The sequence below is a fragment of the Aquila chrysaetos genome, chromosome 2, assembly GCF_900496995.4.
Source record: "Aquila chrysaetos chrysaetos chromosome 2, bAquChr1.4, whole genome shotgun sequence".
Taxonomy (NCBI): domain Eukaryota; kingdom Metazoa; phylum Chordata; class Aves; order Accipitriformes; family Accipitridae; genus Aquila; species Aquila chrysaetos.
Window position 1 is genome coordinate 2,144,594 of NC_044005.1, and position 21,509 is coordinate 2,166,102.

Consider the following 21,509-nt stretch of genomic DNA (forward strand, 5'->3'; position numbering starts at 1 on the left):
CCACAATACAGAACAACACAAAAACAACATTCAAAACCGTCATTGCTCAAGGGTGGGATCAGAAGTTAGTTGGTAAAAGTAACTACGCCAACATAATGCCATTAGAGCTTTGTTTAGTACTACCCAGTATTATGATTATTAATTTAAATAGTATGTCAAAAATTATATACAGCTTTGTCAAGCCAGCACCATAAACTATGGACAGACAGATTTCCCAATGTAACTTAAGCAAGGAATCATGCAAGAATGTGTATCTGGCCCTGTTAAACATATTGATTAAAGAGCCGCAGGAATTTAACGTAGATGAAACAAAATGTTGTTTCCCTTACTTAAAAAAACCCTTTTGGACAGCAATTTTTGTGAACAAGTCAGCCTGAGGCAGCCACCAGCATAGCAAATTTCAGCGCAAGTGGTTAAAACTTGCCAAAGTTATAAGACGCCAAAAATAAAGTGTTATTCCAAGACTTGTCAGGTAACCTCAATTACAGGTATTCTTAATCCTAAATAGCTCCCCAGGTGCACAGAACATTGCTAAACAAGCCCCGCTGTAGCACCAGCCCTTCTGACAGCAACGCGAGGGCTTGCTTCATCAATCTCTTGCACACTGGCAACCTAGAAAATACAGAGTTCAACCTCCCCTGCCTTGAAGAGACCCAAGCTGCTGTGAAAAAGGTGTGCCTGGGGTGGCAGGGGCTGGCAGGAGCCAGGATGTGACCCAGGGAGGGTTCGAGGTCTGCGCCTCGAGGAGCACCCACCACCAGCAGCAGTCTCTCCGGGGAGGGGGGACCCTCCCTGCGCTCACCCAGCCTCTTTCTCCAGCACTCGAATCCTTCCTCCACCTCCACGGAGGCTTCTGTGCCATTCACGATGTTTTGTGCATCTTTTTTTTCCCTATCTGCTCCCAGCTTTGGCAGGGTTTTAACAACACACTGCCTGAAACGTACTTTCTGTTGCTCTTTGGATATGATATGCACTATCAACCACTGAATAAAATATATAGATAGTGAAGCTGTGAGTAGCATGAACTCATCTTTGCTTTCCTACAAATACAATTTTGCTTGTATGTTCTTATTTATTTTTAAGACAGTAGCAGGTTAAATCTGCCTCAGATTGGTGCGCTTGATATAAATTAACCCCCTTTTCCTCATGTGATTTATTTCGCTTTCATCTTCTCAAATCTGGCTCAAAATACAAATGCAGTAAAAACAGGTTTTTCAAACTCCAGGGCCAGTATAAATCTTTTCATCCAGGCTGCTTTTAATACTGTACTGAAAACCTTTCTCTTAGCATACCAATGCTTCTCTGCAGTGCCTGCAACATAAGCATTGCAGCACACCGCTACTACATGAAAACCTGGAAATAAAACTGACTAAAAATCAGCTACAACTCCCATTATTCCACCAAAAAGAAAAGCTCTCCAGTATCGCCAGATTCCTGCCACCAGGTTATTTATTTGGCTTTTTTCCTCCATGCGTGTATCTAAGAAGTGGCCCATTTCTTTTCTGTATTCACATTCCTGGTGAAATGTAAGCCTCCTTTTTAACCACTTTGTCATTTTTCTTCTACACTTTTTCAGTTCCCCAGTGCTTTAACTTCATCTGTCCTGATGAGACTTGGGACCAGAATACAGCTGCTGCTCTTCCCTGAGAGCAGTTTCAACTCCACGTGTCAAAGCATATATTTACTAAATATGTCAGTATTAAACTTAAAAGACTGAGGAAAGCACAAAAGTCAAAGTGTTACTTTCAGCATCCTTAACCCAACCATACAGCATAAATTCGCGTAATGGTATAAACTAAAAATGAGCAAGGCACACAGAGGGCTGCGAGTATATCATAAAACCATTTTAGTACTAATTTTCAGTTATGTGGTTTGCTTTGGCATGGTAATAAATCACAGAAAGCCACTAAGATTGCCCCAGTCTTGGTAAAATAATTGCCTTAGAATAGGTTTCCACAGTCTCGGGTCCAAAGCATGATGAACAGTAAATTGAACTGCATTTACTTATTTAAGAAAAAAGACTGTTTCTCTGGTTTCCTTCAGAGCCACCTTTTGGATTAAACTCCAAAGATTTGGAGAAGTCAGTGGCTGTGAAAATACCTCCACGCAGGCTGTGAATGATAAGTCAGCCAAAGGCTTGATTACATTTTGAAAGAAGCAGAGCCATCAGTCATTGGGGTGCTCGCTGCGTTCCCACCACATTTGTGCCTTGCGCCGCTGGCCTGATGAAATCCCTGCCAACGAGATGCCATTCAACTAAGTCCAAAAGAAAAAAAAAAGTATCCACATGAAAGCAGGCCTACATTTTTTCCTATAAAACCAAATTTTATGAAAAACACGAGGGAGCTGAATCAAATTGCTTCCTTTATTCCCAGGACAGATGTGTGTGGAGGGCCTATCCTGATATCTAGGACTTTGTGCAGAACAGGGTCCCTGAGAGGTGCTCTGCAGCTCATCCATTAAATCCATGCCCTTTCAGCTGGTAGCAGTGAAGGTAATAATAATGCCCATTTTCCTAAACAATGGCAGGCTGCCAGCAACCCCAAAAGCAAAACCTCACTTAGATTGGATTGTAGCAGGACCCAAGTCACTTAATAAAATCCCGACTAAGATGAAGGATCTTTCCTTCTAAGACAGCTCTCCTCTACGTATTCTGAATTTCTTCTTTGTTGGTTTCTTTTCCCATCATTCCTTTTCAAGCAGCTGATGGGAGGGATTTTGAGCTGAAACAGGGCTACTGCTCCGACATCCTTAGGGAAGCTGGGGCTGCTCGTGCTGACCTCCAGAGAGAGCCCACACGAGGTGGGTGGCTGGACACCCCTCTCAGCTGGTGCAGAGGACCAGGGGGCTCCTGACCCAGCGCAGAGCTTGGGAGGAAGCGGTTCACTTCACAGAGATGCTTTTTTTCCCTTCAGTGAAAGGGAAAAACTTCCCCACTAAAAAGTGCCTGGACAACCAGCCTAGAGGGATGGGGAACCTACAGTTGATGTGACTCCAGCGACCAGAGGACCTCAGCTTGGGCACAACGTCAGCTGCAGGCATGGGGTGTTGCAGGATCAGGCAGCTGAGTCTTCCAGTCACGGCAACTGGTTTCCAATAGAGGAAGAATCAAGACTTGCATGTCTAAACACCCAGTTTAACATTCAGATCCAAGATACTAATGATAAAAGACATATCTCAATCCAGTGCGTTAATTACACAACATGGGTAGATTGTGGCAGGGGTTGCACATCCTCCCTGAGTCTGTGATCCTGTGTGCTAACTTCACAAAGTCCTTTGCATTTTGAGAAAAGGAACAGATTTCAACACCCCTCTGTACTTGGGTAGCTTGAAGTTGCTTGAGACTGTGGTCTGCCCACCCCGGTCTCCAAGCTTGCTGAGCGTACCAAAAGAGAAGAGGAATTTCAAGCCTTATTGTAAACTTCAAACAGCAGAAATTTGCTGCTTGATGACTCTCTCAGGCCTGAGAGAGCATACTGACAGATGCCTGCAGAGAAGGGATATTTACATTTTGCACATAAAAATCTTTATCCTCAAACCACCGAAATAAGCTAAATCTCCTATGCTGTTGCCAACCTCCCCAGAATCCAAACCAGCTGCCTTAAGCCACGATTCGACTTCCAAGGATATATCTCTTTGGTAATTCGTTAGCCGAAGCACGACTAGCATTACCCAGCACAAGCCTGCAGCACGCTCAGCCCATCATCTCGCCGCACCAAGACACCTCCAAGCCTACCTGTCACGAGGAAGCTGCACCGGCCGGCACCCGCTTCGTTGATGATGTTGCAGTTGTAGATGCCATAGCTGTCGCGGGAGAGGCTGCCGACGGTGTACTCCGTGGAGTCCTGGACGTCGAACTGGCCGGTGCGCAGCAGCTTGCTGCCCAGACGCCACTCGTAGGTGAGGACCCGGGTGGGATATGCCCTCAGGACCCGGCAGCTCATGGTGATGCTCCGACCTTGGCCTTGCCGTATCTCCAGGAAGGTGGGCTCTACGGCGGGGGGGTCTGCGGGAGGCAAGAACAGAGAGTAGGAGCTTCGTGAGCGAATTAGCGTGAGCGACAGAGTTAATCGGCCACTGCTGAAAGGCTAGAGCACCGCCGCATGACCTGGCATCCACAATAGGGGACTCAATAACGGTAAGTATACAACCTCGATAGATACCCATCAGCTAGTAACAGAAATGTACGCATCCGAGGCATTGCATTCTACTTATTGACATTTTCTGCGGAGTACTTAAAGATACCGTGCTACTTGACCGACGTTATCACTCAAGATGCAGCGAGAGGTCCTGCGCCTGTGCAGCCCAGGAGGCTCAGCCCTCCGAAGCCTCACAGAGGAACCACAGACCCCGACACACGGGACTTTCTGGAAGAGGAAGGGGGAGAAAAAGAGATAGAAGCCTTGACTCAGTTTAGATAAAGCGCACAAGACAACAATGACCCTGGCACGGCATCGAGGCAGCAATTCTGTGTTCAGTAGGGGACCTAACTTTGCAGTGGCAGAAGACGGATCAATGCAGCAGCACAGACACCCCTCCGCACCCCATCCCAGCAGTTGCCTTCAGGCTTCAACAAATATATAATCATATGTTAATATTTTCTATCCACTCAGGTGGTAGTTTTGATATTTCAGTAAGCACAGAATTGGCCGTTTTCCCATAACTTGAACTAAACGGCATTTTAAATAATTTAGATTTGCAGCTACAAACTCTGACAGACTTTTGATTCCAGCAAAATACAAAATAAATAAAATATAGCCAACATACAGTGTATGCAAAAACCTAACTTCACCCTCCAATTTGCCTTTTGATAACTTAATCATTGCAGAAGAATAAGGGCAACCTGGACAGAATAATGTTGGCACTCAGCTCTTGTCAGCATAGCTACTTAGATCAGGTAACGTGCATGAAAAACGTGCATGTGTTTGCAATTGAATGCAAAACAGTGAGTGACAAGACGTTCTGGCTCTTTAAAAAAAAACAGCTCATTTTTTAGCCCGTGAGAAAGGAGAAATCCTGAAAGCCTCCTGTGCCAGTAAGATACATGAAATCTTTGCATTCATATTAAAAGAGCTGTCTTACAGACATAAAACATAAAAATATAAAATCCCTGACGAGCTCTGCAAGAGAACGATCTTCCCAGAGTGCACGCCATGCTTCTTTCAGAAGGAGCTCTCTTTTACCGTTATGTCTCCAAGAGCATCTTGTCCTCCGGTTCTTCATTGGTTGGTATCATCTCCGTCACAGATACTAATAACCTTCAGAATCTTTGTATTTAATTCCCTACAAAATGGAAGCTGTAAACAGATTCCCTCAGCTCCTGTAAATTAGGAACCATACTTGCGCATGTACTGCTGCTCACCATCTCTTGCTTAGATGAGAATCCAGCTAAACACAGAGTACTTGAACTTAAGGTAAATTTTGGTGACTGTCATATTAAGACAACATTGCTTAGAGCTCATGACATCTACGTATTGTTTTTGCAGCTCATTGCAATAATCACCATTTATCTTGTATCATGATCCAAGTTTGGAATTACTGGGAGAGGACTACCATGATTTGGCAGCAAGGTGAGCGGAGAAGCAGAAGTGATGAACAGCATCAGAGGTGGGACACAGGGCTCAGTGGTGCAGGATGATGAAAGGCCAGATATTAACTCTGAGGACAATTGCCCCTGACTGAGATTCCCCCAAAAATGACTGATGAAGAAGAGATGACGTGGAAACTACTGATTCAAAACCCCATCGATCCCAGCCTGACCCTTCCTCCTTGTAGATTAAATATCATATGGCTTTGTATAATTTTGAAGCCAGATTCTTAACTGGTACATGGGCTGCAGTACAGCCACAGAGAATTCCAAATAAAAGACCAGAAATGCTAAATCCTCAATACCACAAGCCTTCTTTCCATTGATAACATCCCCCAATTTTGTGTCATCAGAAAATTTCATCACAGCTTGACTATTCATTCTGCCCAGGTACAGAATAAAAAATATCAAAGACGACAAATTAGTAAGAAATTCCACTAGTCTCTCTCTCCAGCCTAATGTTTGCCCTTCCAACACAACCCAATAGCGTCTTCATCTGCCCTCACTGTACAATCTCTCCATCTTATTCTGCTTCATTAATAGTTTTGCAAGACAGTAGCTTTGCAGGGAATTGTTGGCTTAAAGATAAGAATTACTCTTGGGAAAGAAAACGTGCCAGATCTCAGCTTTCCTCTGAGGGAGAGCTGTTTAGCTAGTCAAGCCTGATCTGCCTTTCACAGATTCTCATATTTTCCTCCAAGCACTCTGTCTTACAATTGTTTGTACTTTCCAAATACCTTCTAAATCATGATATATAATGGATGTCAGAGAAATTACTAATCAAATTTACTAATATTTACTATCGTCCAGTCATTTCTCTGCCCTGAGAAGTAAGCTCTCCCAGTTTTCTTTCCATTTCAGCTGTGATAATTCCATACCCGTAGCCTCTTCAGCCCTATTGCCTTTACCCTCAGAGCCAACATCATAATATACCTTGACATCCAAGCAAACTTCTCACCAACTTTGAGCTGGACACAGATTACCCTATCAAATAATACAACATAAGGATGCTCAAACAGCATCCAGCTGAAGACCCTCCTGGCCCAGCATCCTCCACTGGTCCTGAGTGCCCGGGGGAGAGGGAGAGCACAGAGGGCACTGGAGAGCTTTGGGATAGGAACTTTCTGAAAGCTCTGTGTGTGATGTGTTAAATAGCCTTTAGTGGATGATTTTGCTATCATTTTCGCCCATTACTTATAAGGCCATTTAATGTTTGAACATCCAAAACTTGTCTACAATTTGCAATAATGTCCTCCTCTTTTGTTCGTTTTGCTGCTTCCATTTGATGCACCACATTCAGTGAACAATAATTCTCTGTTCACCTCTCCATGGCAGCTCCGCTTTAAGGACTTTTAGCATATATTGGTATTCAGTCCCTTCTTTCTTCTTCCCCTGGTTTATTTACTTATAGGATACTTTAGCCTTCTAAATAGCTTTTAAATGAAAGTTTCCCCTGCCTTTAAGGTCAAAATAGTCTTTAAAATAGAGAATTTCCATCTATCCATGAACAGATGATACCCAGTGACAGAAAAAGAAAATTAACTTTGGTTGTTCATTTCAGAGTTACACTTTTGCAGGTAATAACTTTAATGGAAAAGGAAAGGGATGATAAAAACTACAATATATAACAGTAGCCAGAGCTAACAGTTTATTTTTCTGGTTTTTGTTTTTACAAGATAGTGACTTCACAGCTAGCAAAGGTGCTAGTGTCTCAGGCATCTTCTGAGAGTAATGGTGCTCAGAAGGAAACTTACTCCGTAGCTGTTTGGAACTTATATGTGTTTAATTCATTTGCATTAGCTCTTCCCCAAGGCTTTAGCAATTTGATTTAATTTACTTTGCTGTACTTATTCTTATCTTTCATAATTCCAGCATTAGTTTTTGAAAAATATATGGAAAAGCTGCAAAGGAAGTACAGTTCATTCTCTTAAACAATTATCTTTGGAAGCAAACAGTCTGAAGTTAAAACAGGCTTTATATTAATGTTTAATGAATTTTTTTAGCCTACATACATTCATGTTTTAAGGATTATAAAATGGAAAATGAAGGCTCTCTGGTTATCAAGAGAAATGACAGCAAGGCTGCTTGTTTGTTTTAAACCAGACAGCTGCTCTTCATGGTGCGGATCATATCACGGTCTTTATTGTAAGATTTGTTAAGGGGAAAACGTACCATTCAGTGAATTTATTTTGACTGTGTGGCCTTGAGCAGAGACTTTTACCTGCTGATTTGGTTTCTCCAATTTGCATTCTAGCCTAAGCAAATTAATTAGTTTCTCTCTCCCAGCTCTAGCAACAGGAATAAATATGAAAAACTGATGCCTCTGCTTCAGTTTCTATTGCATTTGTAGCCGCTTTTTATTTGATTGACCCAATAAGAATGTTCTGACAACAATCTATGTCAGCTACAGAGAAGGAGCAACCTTTAGTTACTCTCAGGGTGGGATCTGCACCACAGAAAACAAGACCAGTAAATGATAAATCGGGTCAGGTGACACCATCTTATCAGGTCTGGGAGGGCAGGGGACTGCAGCGCTGCCCTGCAGACCAGCCCGTGACGGACGGGGCGATGCGGGAGGGGGGACTCACACCCTCCGAGCCAGGGACCGCTGCTAAACCACCACATATTTAAAATGCCAGCGAAGCCAAGATGATTTAAGCAAGCGCTGTTTCCAATATCTGATTGAAACGTACTGTAAATTATTTTATTGCCTGAGGGATGTGCCGTGGAAAGTCAGAGGCATTCTAGCTTAAAAAGGCAGCCTTTCTTCTTTCCTTTTCTTTTTTTTTTAAGTTATTGAGGGCATGTTTGCCTGTGAGGGAAAGTTACTTGCTAGGATTTGTATCCTGCCTGGTAATGAAGGCTTGGGCTAGGCAGTCAATTTTATTTTTTTTATTTTGTGCCTACACCTGTGCCTCTGATATATCACACCCAGGCTCTGAAGATTACTCTCAGGAAAATCGTGTGGCATTTCTTCAACTTCCAGCAGAGGCAGCACTTCGTCTCCCAGGCCACATCAGTGAGTAGTTTATAGGTTACAAAGTAGATATTACATACTGTGTTGTTGGCAATGGGGTTTGTGTGCTTTTATAACAAAAAATGATTCATTAATATATATGTGTAAATATACCAGAGTTAGATGCATGGAACTCTGCTGTCTGATATGTGCTTGTATAGATCAATAGGATCAATATATATAACATATATAATGTCTATTCAAATATTTTAATAGGTTTTACCTTCCTCCAGTATCATTTGTTCTGAACCTAAAAATAAAGGAAGTCTGTGCGCTTTCATTTGATATACAGCTCTGCAGACTTCCTCGGCAAAGCTGCTCAGAGAAGCCGCACTCCTGGAGCCCCGGTAGCAGACAGTCAGTAGAACTGACAGTAAAGCTGTATTTTTCCTATTTTTTTTTTTTTTTAATTGTAACAAGGTACCTCAGCAAAAGCTTTTAGAAAAATCCCCAAGCTCTCACGGATTAGGGTGCACAGGTGTGGATGGGGGGGGTTCTTCTTGTGTATTAGTAAAAGACTTGAAGACAGGAGGTAGTGGGGAAGAAGAGCTGCTGAGTTCACAGTACCTGGGACGTCCTCGGGTGTCGGTGTGGGCTCCCAAAGACACCCAAAGACACCCGCTGCTCACCTTCATGGGCAGTACCGCAGACTGCAGTGCTGGGGGTGTCGTTGGGGATTTAAATCTGAGTCTGGCTAACAGCAGCTGGGGAAGAATACTGCAAAATCGAGTAAACCGGTAATAAAACCCACGCATGTAATTAATTCATCGGTTGCAAAGAAAAACCCAGTTCCTAATGAAGTCCAGTCTAACGGAGCCTAATCAAGTGATGCCTTTAAGGAAGGAGATCTTGGAGCTGTCGTGGATATTTCTCCGAAAACAGCTCAGTGTTCATTAACACTGCAAACAGCCGGCGACGTCCAGAGCTCACTGAAAGGGAGAGACCCAGCGAAGCGGTGGTGCAGCAGCAGGTTTAAGGCAAATGCCAGGAACTGTTCCTTTAGACAAAGTACTGCAGCCATTTGGGCAACTCGTTGCCATGTTTTGTTCTGGAGGTTAAAGTCAGAACAGAGTCAGACCCGGCCAGGCACGATACGCCTACGAGCGGCTGTGAAAACTGGTGGTGGGAATAGAGCCTCCAGCAGATCACTGGATGCTGAGACATGCTGGGGAAAGATCGCTCTATTCATCTGCACTGCAGGACTCATTACGATGCTGGCAAAGCCTTACACGATTTCCACCCCTCTGCAGTCGTTATTCCCATGTCTCCATCCTCCAGCTGTTCTCTCCGTGCGCCTCCAGCTATTCTGAGGATTATTTTCATACGCAATTGAAAACTAAAATGAAATGGCACTTTAAGCTTTCCAGGTCCTGACTTGGTTCCATTTAATGCAGTAGAAAACAAAATGTCACCAAAAAATAAATTCAAAGCAGCTTCCTGGCTACCACGGAGAAGCAGCCAGGCTGACGGCAAGGGCTGGAGAGCATGCCCACTCCAACAGTGCTCCCTTCCAAGGGATCTGTATAAATACTCAACTGGGACCACTAAACCGCTCTCGCCCCAGCTCTGCTAAAACAAACTACCCCCCAAGACCCCTCTGATGGCAAAGGACGTGCCAAGCAGCGTGGCGGAGAGCAGACGGCCGCTCCGCCTGCAGCATCCACCCTGCCAGCCCTCCTCCACCGTTCTTCTCCAATGATGAATCCACCAACCCCCCCCAAAACCCAGGACCCTTTCCCCAGGAGGCAGGGGAAGGAGAAGCACCATCATCTGCCTCGTCTGCTCCGTGAGGAGCCGCTGGAGAGCTGCCTTTGCTCTGGGCACTGCAAAGACAACACCAGTCAGTCCTCTCTGGGTGCCATGGAGAAACGCTCTCGGCTATGAGAGCGGTGGAAGCACTATGCAAGTCTAGGCAGGTAAATTCCTTAGTCTTTACAGCTCTTAAGTGATTTACAGCTGCTGTTAACCAGGCAGGGCATGATCTCCATGAAAATGCCTCCAACAGCTTCCAGAAGTCAGTGGATAACGGAGCATCTCAACCTCTGTCTGTATCTTTTTGAAGCTAAATGAACACCATATTTTTCAAGATAAATAAAAATCAAATATGCACACATTTGAAAAAATAATAATAATCCCTATACACTATAAACAGTTTTACAGTTTAAAGCTAACTCTTGTGGAGTTTGGTGGCTAAATTGAGATTCTGGTATGTAAGATTCCCTTGGTTCCCACACAGGCCCGCAGAAAGCAAGTGCGTATATACTTAAATAAATGAAAAAAATAAGCAGAGGCTCTATTTTGTGAAGTTGAGAGATCTTAATAATGCCGAAGAGTTAGGCAAAAGAGAATCATGAAAATACTCTTTTGAGGCAATGAGAAACTTCTTACAGTGCTGCTTTACAAATCTTGCTTGGTCTTTTAACCAGACAGAAAATTCAAAGGACTTTGACCAGACTGTAAAAGCACACTTTGGAATTTATGTATTTCTGGAATTCTATAGTCAAACTTGTGGTTTTGCTTAGCTACTGGGTTGGATGTGAAGGTGACTGAATAAAACCTGATGTCCGAGACACAGAGAAGACCAGAATACATGGCCAGAGAGCTTTAGGAAACTCGAGTACATAAGGATTGTGATCCCCATGAAAATGACAACAGTGATTTTCCAGGGAAAGCTGAGAGACAGATATTACAACCTCGGGTAATGGATTTATTTCAGTGAAATGAAAACATTATGTCCGGAAATAGAAAAAATCACTTGCATACCCACCCATAAATTAAAACAGAATTTCAAAACCAACCTGGAACCACGCATTCACAAACCAGCCCTGTACACAGAAAACAACCCACAACACACCAAGGGCAATCCCTATTTGCGCGGAAATTCGCTTCCCAGGTGCGACACCATGGAAATTTTCTGAACCTTTTGGACCAAGGGACAAGCGCGGAGCCTCGGCGTTTCTCCTCGGTGTGGTCAGGCAGGAGCAGTGCTAGGGAAGGGAGGGCACACCGTGCCGAGGACCTGCGGTGCTCCTGGCTACCTATGGGACCATCACCGTCATGTAAAACAGCGGTAAATGAGCTGTCTTTCTGAAGTGCGCCTTTGATAATTAGAGCTAATTAGGATAGGCAGCACCTAGAGGGAACACCCATTGTATTTACAGTGTTTATCAATCCTTGTTTTTACAATATACCACTGGCACTTGAAAAATACCCTAATAGGAATTTTTTTAAAATTCACACTTACTATAAATTACTACATTCCCATCAGTCCTTAGAAAACATTTCTTACGTAGGACACACCTCAGTACTCAAGGAAGGTGCCCAGCTGGCACCAATAGCCAGGACACCGTGGGTTTCCTCAGAGATACAGCTCTACGGATGCCACCTGAGCATCTGCCCCAATCTCTTGTTCAATTTCTGTTTTCTTTCCCAGAAATCCTCATGAAGTAGTTTTCAGAGATCCTTTTCTTGTTGTAAAATTATTGAAAAATATTTTAAAAAAATCTTTATTTGGAAACAAAAAGGAAAAGGGAAGATTGTTGCCTGTGGTACAACTATTCCAGGTATATTTTCACTGTAATAAAATCTGACTAATATAAAAAAAAGAAGGTATATTTTTAAATAAATAAATCACCAACATTTAAACTTAAAAAAACCACAAACAAACCTAGGAAACTTAATAGACAACTTACATCCTGCAAACTTGGCAGCGAGTATGCCGAGCCCTGCATCGGCTGTGCCAGCCCCTCTGGTTTGCTGTCAGGTCCGCCGCTCCGGGCGCCCACATCCACCCGCACTTCTCCCCCGGGGCTGCGCTCCCACGGCGAGCTCCTCGGGGCAGGACCCGTTTTAGAGAGTAACACGGCCGCCATCCACACAGTGTGACACCGCCACGACAGTGATTACAGCTACGTGATAACGTGCCAATAAATGAAATATGACAGCACTAACAAGCACAAAAATATTTTCCTCCGAGCCCAGCAATACTCGGTGTTGCCAAATTCAGTTTATAAGCAGTAATTACCCCGGAAAAAGGAGAACAAGAGAGCTGCATTGCTTTAGCATGCACGGATCTCTGCAAGCCAGGAGGAGGAAGCTGAGGATTATATTGCAACCACTCAGGTAATTGGATCTATATAGTTTAGTTTATAGTGGTAAATGTATCAGCCCTACCCATGTCAGGGTAGGGTCAAACAAATAAAAATCTACTTTTATTCTCTAGCTTTTTAAAAAAAAATACAAGAAATAAATAGCTTGTTCTCCTAATGAAGCTGAACTTCTGCAGAGGATACTTACTGTCGCTCACAGAGGATGCTTTAATTGACAAATAAGTTGAACCCTTTGAGCAAATGACCTTCCAGCAATTCTGGAGGCAGAGAGGACTGTTTAGCTCTCGCCCCAAAAGCCTCTGGAGCACATTCATGCATTTCCTCACTGTGAATGAGGTCAGGGATGGGCAACGCTCTCCCCAAGCTGCGATTTAAGGGTGATGCAGGGAGTCTCTCTCAGGCTCCTGCAGGGTGCCAGTTATGGAGAATTGTATGAGAAAAATAATATATGAAAAAGGGGAAGCTGCCGAATCTAACTCCTTCCAGAAAAACATGATGGTGCGCATATCAAGTACCTCCCCCACCCCCTCCATTGTAAAATTAATGTTAAATAGCAGTTTTCATAGGTAGTGGTCAACAAGAACTGTCTTAAAAACATCTGAATTGAAAATTGACTTTCCCTAAATGATTTTCTTTTTCATCAAACTCCTATTTTCTTCTTAGAAAGCCAGGATCAGCTGAAGCTTATCAGTTTCTAATTAGTTTTCAGGTGATTTTGGTTAAAACCAATAGTGGTTTTCTTTGTTACTGAACACTTGAACAATTCTGTAGAGTGTGTCTAACAACAGATTCTCACAGAAAAAAACTTGCTGTTTTCTGCTCCAGGACTCTTAACACTATAAATTAGACAAGGCACGTGAGGATGGCATTCAGCAAGAGCTGGAAAGGTGAAAGAGAAGGCCTGAGCTCACAGCAGCGAAAGGTCACACGAGGCACAAATCACTGGCAGGTGCCTTTTTAGGTGCTTTTCATACTCCGTTTAATACACTAAAACCGAAATAACAGCAGCCTGGTGGGAAGCTGCACTGACACCACGATGTCACGCAAAACCTGCCTGACATCCTAGAAGATCTAACAGTGTAAAGTCAGAAAGAAAAAGGACATCTCTTAAATTTATCATTCTTGTCCCAACTTCCAGCCGGTGTCCAGGAGGAGGTATCTCACGGGGGAACATCTGGCAGAGCTGGGTTTCAGATAAGAGTGAGCCGTGAGCCCCCCAAAGCACCAGGGAATGCTCCCAATAGAGCTGCAAGCCAAACCCACCTATTACCATACAGGGCCATTACTACAGACACATGCCAGTGGATAATTTTGGTTAGCTCCATTTAGTGCAGGAAGGAGGCGAACCCTCCTCCCGGGTGCAGACAACACTTGCACGACAAATTCAAGACACTTGACGCAACTTGGTTTTTATTCCTGGCACACAACGCGTCGTACATTGCCTTATCCACAGGACTGAGATTGCCCCTCACACTTCATCCAGACAGGGGACAGCATGTGCCAGACTGAGCTTTCAATGGAGTCTAAAGTTTTACAGCTAACCTAACTTTCAGACATAACAAGGTCTAAATTTCAAGTTAGATAGATTTTGATTTAGGTAGATTTCAGTGTAAATTTTTTTTTCTTTTTTTTTTTGCGTTGGCTGCAACAGCGCATGTTAGTGCATGGTTTGCAAAAGGATTTACAATCACAGACGCCTAGTCACCACTCTGAAGAATTTGATAACTTCAATTTTGTGGTTCAAGTTGCATCCACTGGCTGCAGACATTTGCTGGGATTTTTCCTGGCTGATGCCTCTGTCCTGCTTTTGCTTCTTGACAGGAAAATAAATTTTCTGAAAATATTGAACAAGCAGCAAGCATCACAGAGCAGCTCTGAGGTTTATAAGATTAAATATTTGTGCTAAAACACGTGAAACTTTTGCAAGTGAAAAATATTCAAATGAGTAAACAAACAAGAAATAACTTAGGAGTAAAGCTGCAACATTAATTTTCCCACATATCTGCAAATCATTATTTGCTTTATTTGACTAGCTCTAGCAAGAATGTGATTGTTGAATAATGATGAGCTTCTTTAAAAAGCCATGAAACGGGTATAATCCACAGACTTTCAATAGCGTCTACTCTGTTGATGATCTTTTATGGGCTGTGCTGCTATTCCTTCTATTTTGTGAAATGAAAATTGTAATGTCTGAAAATATAAATCTCGAACAACACGGTGGCAACACTTTTTATCTTACAAGACATCACGAAGGAAGCAATGTCTTAACCCTTAACAGCTGTCCCTCGTCCCTCCCTCTGCATGGGCAAGTCATGGCACCCAAATTTGTCTCACCCCTCCCCAGGACCGAGGAACACCCCTGGCAAAGCAGGGACCCGCTGGTGACACCCTTGCAGCCTGCACGCTTTGCCGAGAGCTAGCCGGGATAAACTCTGCGCTTATTTTAAAGCGTTTTTCAGCTGAAAAGAGATTGCACACAAACATCATCTGCCAACTTTGCAGGTAGGTCTGAGCTGTATTTAGCTTTGCTAGCCATGCGCTTGGTCTCAAAGTGTTTTATGGACCCATAAAAGAGACTGCAATCCCACAACAATGCTGTGATGCAAAACAAAAGCTGTACGTCCCCGTTTCGCGTAGCCATCACGCTGTGCGTGGCTGCAAGCCGTGGGAGTTGCCTCCGCTCAGAGCTGCTCCCCACCAGCAACTGACGATCGTAAATCAGGGCATTTGTTTTGGAAGTGGATGAACAAATTGTGAAAAAAATTGCACTGAAGATTTGTCAAACCCTAGGAAGCTTGTTTTAAATTCAGATATGGGGGAAGGATTGCCATATCTGTCTCTTGTTCTCCCTGGAGCAGCCTTCCTGCAGTTACCAAAGGGCTGACCTACGCGGAGATGAACTCAAAGCAACATCTAAAAGGAGTCCTACCAGAACCGCCTTTCTATTGCATCTCCGTGTGGTCTCGTCACATCTCATTCCTCCAGTCCAGCTCTACCCAACCTGCTCTTGATCAAATCATCCCCTTCCCTGCTGCTAAAACTATATTGTTTCCCCTATTCAAATCTCTTCACAGGCCTCCGGGATATTTAATCACTGAATGCAAGCGCCTCAGTTGGGGAGAAACTCAAGATTCAATGTGACTTTAAAGAAACTGTCAACATAACTACCTGATTAGACATGGGATCTGTTATTATTATTTTAGTACCAGACTTGCTGTCTCTCTCCATTTCCTGTGCTCTATTTGCTTATTTTCCCTGCTCTGTGAGATGGGCCCTTCCAGTTATTAGAAGGAACTCTCTCGTTAGACCTCTAAACCCCAGCCCAAACCCTGCTGCCTTGCAAAGACCAGAAAGGTCTCTGCTTCTGCTTCTCAGGCCAATTCATCATAATATTTCAGAGGTATATTTTCTGAAATCCTTGCAGGAAAGGTCCTACCAAGTCTTGCAAAAGTATGACTTTTTAAAAAAACTTTTTTGACTTTTGAAGATAATTTAATATCTCTTTTCCAGAATTTTCTTTAGATAGGTTAAGAAAAAAACTGAAAAGTGGACAAACGAACCAAACTCACATAAATATAAAAGAACTAATGGAAATAGCAGGTAATGGTTATTAAAACATATTGGTTTAACTCCTATTAATACCTATACGCTTTTCTAAGAGATAATGAAACAAACATTCAGGTATTACATTCAGTCTATGTAAAAACGTTAATTTTAGAATGAAGAGACTCTTAATTCACACATATTATTTGTCTCCTTAAAAGCAATCTGGAAAATAACTGCAGGAGTTATTTCACTGTTAAATATTATACTGCTTCAATTAAAAATCCCAAGTATTTAATTGTAAGGAATAATTTTCACAGTGGTTAAAGAAAACTACCACATGAAAGGTTAAAGAAAACTTTAACACACTTTAGCACTTACATACTCAAATAACACCCAATATTCACTTAGTATTTGCCATCTGCTGTATCAAGCAACCTTCTTAAAAGCCTAATCATAAATATTGAAAAAGCCCTTCCCCTGCCTGGTGCATTTGAACCAGGGTGCTCAGCTCTCCTCCCTTAGCGATCCAGACAGGTATGCTACACCCTCACTCTTTCCTCAAGTGATTCATACCCGTTCCCTTGAAATATTTAGCAGCAAAATTCATTTTTAGGCTACTCACTCCCACAATAACCACTTCATCATTTGCAGGATTAGGGCCTATAATACTGAACGTGTACAGAGCAGAGAGGAGGACGCCCTGCCCAAACCACCCCTCTGAAACGCCAGAGCTCAGGAACGGCACGAATCGGGGAAGTTACGGCAGGCGTCACAAACGTGCATGGTGCAAAGCAGCAACGTGCCGACGGGGAGCTGTTTTGCGATGCGCAATGCTGTACAGCCAGGAAATCTTTGGCTGTGCCCCATGCCTGCATCCCGAGTTCAGCACAGACGCAAATCCATTTAGGACAAAGGCAGGCTTTGGAACCACCATCACCAACACTCACACTGGATCAATTTTTTTTTACTAAATCATTTTTCTGGTCACCATCTGGTCCTTCAATAAAAGGAAACTCTGTCCCTATATATGATTTCCTTTATTTTCAGTCAGAGAAGAACAAGCCTATTTCGGTTATTAAAGGTCTTCCTGCTGTATGCTTTTGTATTTTTAGTTAAAGTTCTTCAGAAATATCAGATGCTTCAGTAGAAATCTCAGGCTACAAAACAATAAGGAGGAAGTTACCCCTTTTAAACAAAATTTTTCAGAAAGGCCATCTCCTGATGATGAAGTCTTTCATGAAAGAATAAAGATCTTCTAGTTCTTGTAACAAAACCGTCCTCTTCCATCAGATCCCGCAATCTTTGGAAACACGTTTTTTTTCACAGCATCACCATGCTATCATAGCATGGTCACTGGTCGGTGCGCAGAGCTCCCTGACGCTGCTGTAGCACGCATGACCGGTGGCGTGGGCTGCTCTGCCAGTACTCCCAACCTGGGCTCCCTTATTTCTTTTTCTCGCACGCATTCCTGAATAAGTGATTTTCTTTGTAGTGTCACCAGCCCGCGCTTGCTGAGCGAGTTCTTGACCTTGGTGACTGCATCCACTGAAGGCTTGAAATCAAGGGGGTCACTCAGAGCAAGGAGCAGCAGCCAACTCGAGCTCTTACCAAGAGCACAAGACCGTTCAGGATGCCTACAGTGGGGAAACAGCTAGGGAAGCTGCTGTAGGAGCAACAGGATTGGATTTGAGGCCAACACAGCACAAGGGCGCAATGCAAGGGCACCATCCCAGGCGAGGGACAGCGTAGCACTGGGTTGTTGCTACTTTCCCTCCGTGATTAAATACCTCCTGCAGCTCAGAGCAGAGAAGCGATGCCAGATCTATCAAGTTTCTATCTCTGGCCATCTGAGCAGACAGATGATTGTGGCTCTCTTTCTCCCTTGAGTTCCTCCCTGCCACCCTGGGCCAAAAAAGAAACAGCAAAGGAACAGGCTATGGGGTAGGAAAAATGATTCCTGCATCTTGGCCTAATCCCCAGAATATAAAGTTGCCTGTGAGAGGTACCTGAGTTATTCTGCACTGGAAGGATTGTTGCTGCTCACTGAAGTTAGGATGATGGCCAAAGCCTTCAAATTTTAGCGCAACTCACTAGCCACAGAATGATTTCATGGTGCATAGTGGAATAGTGTTTAAAACCAGATTTGCCAAGAGAACTTTTATACAGACAGTGATGAAGTTTTTTTCAGCCTTAACAATACATGAATATAAAGTCTTCCCGTTGGAACTATCATCACATTTCAGAACTATTATTCTCACAGGAGCTACATTTAAGCACTGTTATTGCTCAGCTAAAGCCAGTAGCACTACAGTGCTTTACACCAGCCCAAGAAAAGCTCCATGAGTCTAATGTTGCTTTGCATTTACTAAAAATACTGTGCGACATTAATACAAGATCCTAACGTATTTCAACAAGTGCCTTTTGTGCTTGGCTTTTGGATAAAAGTAAATGAAAGAAGATTTGAAAGGCCAAATAAGACAAGTAAATAGCATCAATTCTAGATTTGTATGACTTTAAACAAAAGTTAAGTTCTGCCATTGTCCTTCAAGCGCTGGCACACAAATAAAAGTTCAGGACTAAAGCAGCAAATCATTCACAACAGCATGTACTTTATAATGAAATCTTACAGAACAATTTGCTAGTAATTTATGTCATGTAGCAGCCAGAATCAACCACTTATGTTTAATTTCCAACAAATTAGAATTGTGCAGGGTAGTAATTCTACCTGCAAAATGATTCCTTTTAACGTAGTACATGTATGTAGGCATAAATACATGGTCATCGGAATCCGATTCCTACAGAAACCCCCGTGGCAGCAGTAGCATTTTATTTGTGCTTTGGCTAATAGATCCTCTTCAGTGAATGAAGATATGCAAATTTTTATCATTGTGAAGATACATTACAAGAATAAAAATGCAATGCCTGCATGAAAATTAAATGGGCTATAAAAATAGCTACGACGGGTTCTTTCTAATGACTTCTATGACAGATGTAGGCATGATTAATGACGACGCAATAATGCCTTGGCTGAACTTAATCACTAACACATCAGTTAATATTGACAAAGAGGAAATGAATGATACAGAGGCATCTACACTCAGAATCACTAGAACGGAGTGCATATTAACTACTTTGGGAGGCTGAGCATAGGCAGAGGTAATATGTCATTCATAGCCTTGGATCCAACCCGCCTGCATGGAAGTCCTGCTGAACTCACGTCACCAGCCATGGTCCTGGCAATTCCTTAGTCATCTGGTGGCTAGTAAATCCTCCAGGAATCAATCCTTCATTTGTCACACATTTTTTTGTTTCTGTATAGCTGAAATATTTAGATGCATGAAATTTGCCGGGACCCTTGAGTCTACAAACTACCTGGACATGTTCTGAGATCCAAGGGGTCTAACAATAGAAGGGACAATTGCAAGTAGCTGCTGTGGCCTCATGCCTCCAGAACTTAACTCCAGTATTTTCACGTCGGACCCATAACTCAACTCTGGGCTGGAAGATACAGACTTTTGCAGAAGACGTCCCAGCTCATTTAAAGATCCCTGACAATTAACATGAATCCACAACCATATTTCAGCTGTCCAAGTGATTAAAAAAATACATTTCATTTCTGGATCTTCCTCTACTTACTTTTGGAAATCGTATCCTCAAAAAGTTATACATAGAGTACAATCTATCTGTGTATTTTATTTTCTTGAATAAATTAAATAGAATTAGCTTTTCCAGTCTCCCACAGCAAGGCAGTTTTTCCAGCTCTTGAACAGAAACCCCAGATCCCTCGATGGATGTATACCATAATGCTGCATACCCTAACCTTGCACCACATAGCTGATGGACACACATGGCCTGAGGAGGGATGTCACTAGGGAAGCAGTACACAGGGTGATTTCAATTAAATTCCATGGGTATTAGTACTACAGCCTGAATTGTTTAATCAACGACCAGGAAGGATGCATGAACCTTGCATTGGGAAGATGACATAGAACACAAGGATTAAATGAATATTAAATAACAAAGTAGATGATGCAGTCATACCTAGAGCTAGGTTAACTGGCAAGCTGGGCTCGTTCAACCAAATTGCAAGTTTCTGTACAAAAGTAGAATTGCAAAGTTCTACGCCAGCACCCGCTGGAGAGCAACACAGCACGGTGCAAGCAGCCCAGGCTCTGCACTGCTGCCAGCCTCGGGTCTGTTCGGTGGCGGGAGAGCCATTGGGAAAGACTTTTCCATCAGGAGGGCAATGCAGCTCTGGGACAGGCCCCCACGGAGGCTGTGCAGTCCCCATCCTTGGATGTTTCGAAACTTGGCTCAAAAAGTCACGGCCGATCTGGTCTAGCATCGGTGATAGAGATGCTCCGGTGTCTCCGAAAAGTGCCACCCGTATCTACAGAATGGGGACTGCAAAGGCGATGGAGACATTACCGTGCACAAGCAGTTCACCATGAGCTCCTGGCGCAGCAATGAGCAGCTGGGGAAGCCGATGGAGGGAGAGAAGAAGGGAGCTTACCTCTGCGGGCAATGCCAGCAACACCAGCTTGCAAACGCTCCGACTGTCCGCATGTTTAAAGTGTTGTTAGGGGAGAGTCTAAGAAAAAGCCAGGAAACTGATCTGATGGAGAGACAAAATGGCTTACCAGAAGCAGAAAAATAAAGAGTTTGATCTGTGTAACTTCTCAAAGCAAGGATAAAGAAGTGACTGGATGGCACTCCATAAACACATCCACACTGTGAAAATGCCGAGTCCTACAAGGGCACTCAAATACACAGGAAGGGAAGGCAAAACAGGAAAGAACAGGTGAGGTATGTGTTCGGGCAAACTCAAGGTAGACATAAGACACGGATTTTAACAGTAAGACTGTTAAAACCACAAAGGAAGCAATGCACGCACTGTTCCTTGTTATCGTCAGGCTGAGCTATTGACATAAGTCATTGATTAAAACAGTCAGTGACATCTAGGTCAGCAGTATACAGGAACCCTGACTAAATGATTTAACTGTGCATTTTAAACACCGTGCCTCATTCCTGCGAACGCTCCTGGAGCTCTTTGCAGTTTTCCAGCGTAAGGCAGGGGAGCCGCAGCCAGCAGCAGCCTCGTCTGTCCCGTAACTACAGACATGGCACCAGTCACGACCAGCGCCGGCGCAGCTCGGCCGTCCCAGGGTGATCTTCATCCCCCGGAGACCGTGGGAGCGCGGGCTCCCAGCGATGCTGCCGCTGCCTCGCCGGGGTCACCGCATCGCAGCTG

At 43.5% G+C, this 21,509-nt stretch overlaps 1 protein-coding gene across 1 annotated transcript in view; it reads right to left on the bottom strand.

Annotated features, from left to right (window-relative positions):
- Positions 1-21,509, bottom strand: part of MDGA2 (MAM domain containing glycosylphosphatidylinositol anchor 2) — a 385,028-nt gene that overhangs the window by 78,770 nt on the left and 284,749 nt on the right. Inside the window, exon 9 of the mRNA XM_030036202.1 lies at positions 3,737-4,006. Coding sequence (XP_029892062.1) covers positions 3,737-4,006 — 270 coding nt within the window. The remainder of the gene's footprint in view (positions 1-3,736; positions 4,007-21,509) is intronic.